Below are 8,607 nucleotides of genomic sequence, written 5' to 3' on the forward strand. Positions count from 1 at the left end.
GAACGAACGTGCGTGCCTGGCGACACGCACGCGGGCTAATTGACTCATTTAAATTATGTAGACGTTACGACCATGAGGAGGGACGCTATCGGCCGAGAGATTTTACCTAATATTCATTATTAATAATGAATGAGCCGCGGCTGGAGATTATATATTGTTTTCTTTTTGTTTATTTTATTTCTACTTAATAAAAAGTTTAATGTTAGGAAAAATATTACATATGTATATGTATACACGCGTATGTCATAATTGAGATTATATATATATATATATTTATAGATATATATATTTTATTATGCGAATATTAATATTGTCATGATGATGTTTAATAATTATATATTATATTATTATATTGTATTATTGTACTGTCGCTTTATTATTATTCGTTGATTATATACATGTTTCCCATGAATGCGTGCGCGATCGGCACGACACCTCTTACACGAACAAGCTGGAGGATCACGTGCGCGGATCTTGTTTACTTTTTTCTAAATTTTCCCGTAACAGATGTTTTGTGCTTTTGCGTCACACGAGTCTGGTCAGAGTGAAAGTCATTGAGACCTCGTCCGGTGAAAGTTCTTAATTCCATTGATTCATCGTTTCGTGTCGCGTGATTCACTGCAAGAGTTAAGTCGCTTTTGTCGCCAGCGGTTTTTTCCAATTTTTCTCTCTTTTGTTTTCACTCGCCAACGGCCTTCCCTCTGTCTTTAATTTTTCGTTCCTTCGCGGTTTTTCATTCGGTCGGCAGCTAATTATGATTTTCTTTTTAAAAATGCACAAACTTCGTTTGTCTACTTTTTATGAACTTTTTATGATAATCATCGTCATCCTCCTCGAGGCACGAAACGTTTGGATTTTGCCACAGAGGCCCGCAGAGCTACGCCCGCAGTCAGCTGCAGGCTTGCCGTGTTGTCTAGTAAAAACAAAAGGGAGGAAATAGAATAGAGAGTACGGAGTTAAAATAAAAAGTGCACGGAGTCCGCCATAAAGATGTATATCGGTTTCGTATAGGTTGGCGTGGGTAACGGCGGCCAAGAGGGTCGCGACCAGTGGGCGTCCCTTTAGTGATTTACGAGGATTTAATCGCACAATTAATCTAACACCTTGTTGTAACAACACCTCGCCACGGAGCAGTCATGCCAGGAAAGTTCGCGAGGCTGTAGAGACGAGCAACGGATCCGCCGCTTCGTACCACGTTGATTCAGGGATCGGCCATTACGGAAATCCTATCGAAATTACCCGACATTACTTACGACTTGGTTCACCCTTAGAGGGACGGAAGACAATAGGTTGGAAAATCGGCTCAATATCTTTTTAACGTAACTTATCGACCATTGACGCGTCTATGAATTTCTGCCATGAAAGCTAAAAGATCATGTCCTAAAATACGTCAGCCCTCCAGAGGCTAATGGAACCGAGGAAAGAACGAATGTTCGGTGTCCTTTGAGATGGTGAGATGAAGAAAAAAAAATAGGGGTATATAGCAAAAAGCACTGAGACGGGTCTCAGGCGTTACCTCGGTGAAGCATAGAGGTGAGATGATTTCGTCGAGCCGCGCAGCATCCGCCAGGAGATTCTGAGTTGGCTTGGATTAGATGATTGTCTTTGGAAACTGGGGAGGGAGGTGGACGAAGGTGAGAGGATCACCCCCACATGGTAAGGTTTGTGCGCGTGCGAGTCTCTTGCCCGAACCAAGGACAACAACATTCTCCGTAAAACTAATTGCCAGGTAAATATATCTATACCGTAGAGAATTTATTACGAGTCGCGTTGGACTCTCGTGCACCGACTTGCTGTAATTTATGCTTTCATTACGGACTAGGAGAGATTCGTCGTAGAGTAAAGCGGCGAGTTGGACTTTTTTTAGACTGAGTTGTTTTCAACGCGACCCACCGTCGAAGGTTTTCGAGTGACTTTGCGAACGCGGAAGCAGGTGACAGTTTGGTTGATCGACGAAGAAAGGAGCTTGATATTAATTTGAGAAGCAAGTGTTTTTTTTCAAAAAGGTCGCATACCGATATTCGAAGAGAAACCATAAGAACACTCTCGTTGTCTTGTATATAGCAATTCATGTCGGTTAACAACTTTTCAAGAGAATGGAAAAAAAAATGGAAAGAAAATGAAATAAGAATTACAGTGGTTAAGCGACGGGGCAGCTGTAATGGCCCATAATGATCAACTCACCCGCGTCGTTATGCCTGTCGTCATTTTTTCAACAGATAAACAGAGATCGGTAAAGATCGTAACGACTTTGCATTTTTCAGTTTTCACATTCTCCTTGAAGCCCGATCCTTTTTCTATCGCAGCTCTGCCTTTATCTGCTTTTACAAAATACTCAACCTCCCTCGTCTCTCCATGTCTAGATCTACTTTCATTCTCCAGCCTGTCGATCCTCTCGTGCAGATACCGGAAACATACGATGGAACCGAGTCGAACAGTGGCGACGCTTTCAGGGCGCGTGATCATCGCAGGAACTAGATTTCCTCGTCTCTGCGCGGCATCTTCCTAGCTGGGAAAGCGTATCGCGCGTGACAGCCAGCAGACGTGCGAATGCGAACATAAATCCAAATTAGCGTGAACGGTAACGCGGTCTTTAAATCAAGCGCGCACGCAACCGCCGCGCGAGATCAGTTCGAGCGCGCGCACTGCGGCAGCTTAGTCCCTTCGACGGTACATTGTATATCGTTTACTTCAAATAATCGCGACGCGATCACACGCTCGGCAACCGGCAAACATACGCATTCGACATAGTACGTCTTGACCATACGGACAGGAGATTCCATTGAGGAATTATTTTCTGTCTTGTAGGCATTATTTTTACTTTATTTCTACAAGAGGAGTCGGCGGGAGTTCCCTTGTGAGCCGTGTTCGATATTACAGAGATGATATAGGGATAAGCAATATACGCGTACGATGGCGTTATCTTTGAAACGCATTAAAATGGTTTGAGATGATAAAATTTTGCAAGTTGCATATCCATTTTTCATCTAAAGGTGAGAAAAAGAAAGTCTTAGCTGGAGGGAAAAATGTGTTTTGTAGTTCTAGGAAGTTCCGCTAAGAGACACGTTAACCAGGTACGAGTAAGGAATTGCCGCCAATGAGCCGATTTTCATGGTCCAACCTTTATTTCGATGTCGACGCGTTACTCGAGCGGAGGATCCTCGAACCAGTCTCACATTTTTGATTAGTCGAGTATATATGTATATGTTGAGTATATACTACGCGTGATATTCGTGAGCTCAGTGAGAAGCATGGATTTATACCGGGTGGCACTCTAAGGCGTGTATTTTGGTGTCGACGTGCCACCTGGACGGTGAAGCCTCCAACCAATTCCACGTTTATGATCGGTCGAACGTAAGTACCATCTAAGCAAACAGAAATAAAAGTTTCCCGATTTCTTTACCATGGTGACTGTACAGCACACGTGCATGTTGCTCCGGTTAGCGCACAGGATTCTCGTGTTCGAGACTGGATCATTTTAAAAAAAATTGATTCGCTCACCATCTCTGGTTTTACTATGTACATTTCATTATATTGTATACTTATAATAAACACAAATCAGCAGAGTGACAAACCGGATAGATGAATATAAGTACAAGTAGGAATCGAGTACTTATATAGAAAATGCACTAGTCTGTACCGGCACGTGGGCCCTCACAGCCATGAGCCATGAGGTACTGGGTTCGCGGCCGGATATTTTTTTTTTCTTTAATCAGGCCGCGCGGCGACCACGGACATATTGACGAAAAAATTATTGGAGTAATGTAAGTATATACATCAGTAATGCAGAAACTTCTACTCGTCAGGTAGGATGTCAATGCCAAAATAAAACTTGGACCATGAAAATCGGCTCATTTGCAATCTCCCTAGTCATCTATGTCAACTACTTTTGTGCAACACGAATTTCTGATAGTTGTGCACATTTTTAACAGGCGGTACTATTGAAATATAGATATTTCACTTACAGAAGTTCGGCAATAACATATAATCTAGGATATGATTCTACACATATATTTTAGACGATAATACAAATCTTGACTTATGCAAAATTTTAACGATTTACAAAACTCTTGGAATGTTTTGTAAATTCATGTTTAACTCACGCTTCCCTATTACTATTATGACTATCATCACCAAACCTCCTTAGGTATTGTGATACTTGTTTCTAAATTGACTATTTGGCAAAATCATTTTTAAAAAATATGAAATACATTTTTTCTTAAGAATTCTTATTAAGATCCACATCGTGACACATGTGTTGTAATTTCAAAGCAGACTTGGTATTACAAAGTATGTGGAGGTAAGATCGTAAGCAAGGTGATTGATTCAGATGTCTTATATTAAACATTCTTATATGCTATAAAGCTAATTATTGTTATCCTCTTCCTCGTCCTGTTTGGGAACCCCCTGGTTGATTTTGTTGATTGAGCCAAGGTGCTGAGCCAGTACCCCTGCCTCTTTGGTTCTGCCCTCGACCTCTTCCACGAGCTGTATCAACAAAGCACATTACTTTAGACAACAGTAAACACAATGATATATGATAATTTGAGTAACAACTTCTGACTATACAAAATGATATTACTCTCTATAATAACGAATAACAAACCTTGAGCTCGCAGAATAGCAGATTTTCCTCTACCCGCAGTTCCCGAACCTTTCCCGCCAGGTCTCTTAAACATGGGTGCATTCTTGAGCATATCTGGTAAAATCAGAAAGCGAATTTTCGAACCTCGAATGTAAACATTCTCGAGTTTACTTGTTTCGCCGTCCCTGTAAGTCACTGAAATATTTTGCATTTGACAATTCATATTATCTTCAGCTTCTATAAGTGTCCCACGATAAACCTCGCCGGTGTTAGTTTCACACGTTATTGTCTGACCCTCCGCTTCGTGAAGCACTTTTATTGGAACGCCGATCGACATTTTGATATCGCACCAAAAGTATCTGTAAGCAGAAACGTTAATTTACAACTACAAAACTTTATAATAAGCCCCAATCAAAATTAAATGCAAAATAATTAGTTTAAAGCGTCTCGATCACATACGTTTTGCTGTTGCCGCACGCTAACCTATATCTTTTAGTTAACCATGGACTATGCGAAAAGACGCCGCCGCAATATCATGCGGCAAATTTCAGCCGCCGAACAGCGCCATGTAGCGGTGACAGGTAGAACAAAAAATATAGACAATGAAAATGCATAAAACCGAATACATGTAAAATTGAATGTCTTGTTCGTAGCAGCATGGATAATATTGCTATCCTATTTTTACGTATACGTGTTTTTTTTTTGATACATCACTTGAGTGAAAAATAACAAAAAGAAAATGGAGCACATGACTAGATACAAAATATCGATATTATTTCTTAGCCCATGAGGAATCAAATACACAAGAGTTGTTTGAAAAATGGTTCTTGTTCTTTTTAACGAAAATGTGAAACAGATCATTTCGGATGCGACATCGTATTAACTAATATGAATGTGTGTACGGGAAACATTATTTGCAAGCGAGTGACAGTGAATTGCAGGAAGCATCTGTGAGTTTCGTTTTTTCTTCAATCTTACTCTAATTTTAGTTGGTACAAAAATCTATAATATTTCTGGGACCTGCAGCAGAACCGCAAAATACCAAGATAACACATTCACTGTATAATTGTATTATGTATATTTTTCATTCACATCGAGTGCAATTTTTTTTTACCATTGTCGCTTTATAAATCTTCGATACAAAAATGATTCGATGATCGGGGTACGCCTTTCTCTTTTTCATTCACCCTCTCCTCGTTTGCATGGAAAACTATCAATAATCGATCATCAATACCCTTACATAGATATCGATCTACATTCTTGTAATTATGTTTATCCTTTGAATGAATATCATACAAAATCTATTGTTATATTAATATATAATTATTCTTACTAATACGTTAAAGGTAATATCGCCAAGCTGTACTGTCGCGGAAGGAAATTGCATTACTTATCTCGTAAGAGGAGGGATATAGGGATAGGTGGGTATTGGGATTATTTTACAAAAATCTTAATAACATTGATGTTCACAGAAACGGCAGTGATTGGCACCCAGGTTAACAACAGTTTCGTCTTACGGGTTGCCGCGGGTCGATTCGTAGTAAAATTTGTGTTTCATAGACACGAAAAAGAAAATTATTAAATTTATTCACATACGACCTTGTCGAGTGCCTATGAGATGTAAGACGATAATTAAATATTCGCTATTTTGACGTGTTGTGAAGAATGAGTATCAGCGTAATGTTGGACGGGTCGTGTCAAGTTAAGAAAAGAAACAAGAACAAAGAATCGTCACACTATTAGTGACTGTATTATCGGGGGGTTCCAATGAATTGAGGAGCTAGTGTGTTGCAGAGAGTGTACGAGCAAACAGAGAACGCCGATGTAAAAAAGCCCCATTAAAGTTAAATCGCAGTCTTATTTAACCCCTTACTAAAATGTTTCACAAATCGAAGTTAATTACTATCAGTAAATTCAACTTAAACGCATAGACGCTTTGCGATAAATTTATTCTGAACTTGAGGAAAACATGATATTCCATTGACCCAGAAACGGTCGCCTCCGTTTACTCAGAAATCTTCACAAGTGCCAATCACATCTCACACAATCCAGTCACACGCACGCATTCTTTTTCTTCTTCGTCTTCTCACAGGACACATTCGTATTACACATTATGCGTCGTTACAATACTAATCATACGTTGCATATCCACTCGCCCCAGTACTTCTAGCAATTTTTAATCTACGAATCAATTGATAGCTCGCGTGTTAAATTCTTCTAAATCAAAATTAACGTGACCTGCGCTTATAATGCAAATAAAAAATGAGTGATCTTCAAGATTCTTGAGATTTTTCTCCCGTGACACAAAGCAATACCAGGCAATACCAGCTCATCGCAGAAAGCCAAAATATTGTTTACGATAAACAGTTTTCGTTAGTGGAACTAAACGACTTTAGTACGAGTTGGTATTACTGAAAAGGCTTAATCAAAATGAACGACCTACCAGATTCGTCACGAATAATAATGAAATATTCGTGGAACGAATTCACACACAGTACAATTTCACGAAACTCTTAATTCGCCAAACGGCAACTTATGCGATTTTAGAAATATCGTCGCACTCGTGCCATTAAGGCTATTTACCTCGAATAGTGAATTAAGCATGATGATAACAATAATGTCCATTGCAATAGTAACAATATGTACAGGTTGCCCCATGTAATGCGTTCTGGTCAAATAATATTGCATTCAGACGCAAAGTACGTTCAAGGTTACATACTGGGATTGTTCTATAAGCACCATTTACAAAAACTTATTTTCATATTGTCACACACATATGCGAGGCCGATTATTTTAGGCGCTTACAGTAACGAATCTCAGTGCACCTAATTGGAAATTAAAACAATACATTTTCATTATTTTTCTTCATAACAGTTCTCTATTCGAGTCACAATCGAAGGATATCTCGAACCGATTACATCGCACAAAGCATCCTGCATAAGATATAGACCGACAGTGAAAATCTAGCGTATAATTTGTTATTGGATTAATGGCAATAATATAGAATGACGTAAATAAGGGACTATAGCTAAATTAGTTAATCTCTTCGATGTAACATAAAGCTAGGACAGCACATGGCGAGTGGCACGATATAGTAATTGAAATTTGGAAGGAATGCACTTTGAGAGTGAAAAAAATAAAAGAAAATGTAGTAGGAGAAAGAAGCATGTCGAATTCGCAAAACAATGAGATTTTATCAGATCAATTTGATTGTCCTTCTTCTTCAACAGAACCATTGCCGAGTTGCGTTGTATACAGTGGCTAAAACTTGACTAGAAAACGGACAAACGTACGAACGAACAAATTTGCTATTTCCACGTAGCGTTCCCGCAATAATCTGTAAACTCAGACCTACTATAAATTTGTTTTTACCTAATTTTCGACTTCTACTCGATAGAAACTATCAGACGCGAACGGTACAGCCATTAATATTACGCGCAGACGCACTTCTCGTCGCACTTCAATATTGAACTGTCACGTAGCGCGCGTGAATATGTGTTCATCGATACGTTCATCTTTGTCTGTATACAAAATATAAGAGAAAGCTTGTTCACTCGATATAAAAGATTCACCTTATAATACGAGTGCCGTACAAAAATCTGGTACTAATCTTACTTGTGCACTTTAAACTGAATAAAGATATCAGTCTTTCCTTATCAGAAAAATAATACGTATGCGTATGCGCTGACACGCGTGCGCTGCGCGTTCACTAATTTATGCGTGACAATGATAATGACATGATATGATTATGACAATAATCAAAGATAATTAATAATAATGTACACTGGGTCGCAATGGCATTTTCCGTACCGCTACGTAAATGGAATAACAATACTTGTTAATGGAAATGTTAGGAAGAATACTGTGTGTAAGTCAGCGCTTCCCCTTTCGCAATCGTAACTTACAGAGAAAAGCATGTACTTCGAGATATTCTTTTTCCTTTAGTTGAAATTAGGATTAATTGGTCGATATCATTCTACTCTCTCTCTCTCTCTCTCTCTCACACACACACACACACACAC

General features: G+C 39.1%; 1 protein-coding gene across 1 annotated transcript; it reads right to left on the minus strand.

Moving 5' to 3' along the window:
* Nucleotides 1–4,212: 4,212 nt before the first annotated feature.
* Nucleotides 4,213–5,170, minus strand: LOC107271716 (small nuclear ribonucleoprotein Sm D3). The gene is made up of 3 exons (XM_015748034.2): nt 5,045–5,170; nt 4,607–4,944; nt 4,213–4,488 (listed from the first exon to the last, which is right to left on the minus strand). The coding sequence occupies exons 2-3, from the start codon at nt 4,920–4,922 to the stop codon at nt 4,376–4,378; spliced, it is 429 nt and encodes a 142-aa protein (XP_015603520.1). The 5' UTR covers nt 4,923–4,944; nt 5,045–5,170; the 3' UTR covers nt 4,213–4,375.
* Nucleotides 5,171–8,607: the final 3,437 nt, after the last annotated feature.

Source organism: Cephus cinctus, unplaced genomic scaffold (genome assembly GCF_000341935.2).
Source record: "Cephus cinctus unplaced genomic scaffold, Ccin1 Ccin1_scaffold1034, whole genome shotgun sequence".
Taxonomy (NCBI): Eukaryota; Metazoa; Arthropoda; class Insecta; order Hymenoptera; family Cephidae; genus Cephus; species Cephus cinctus.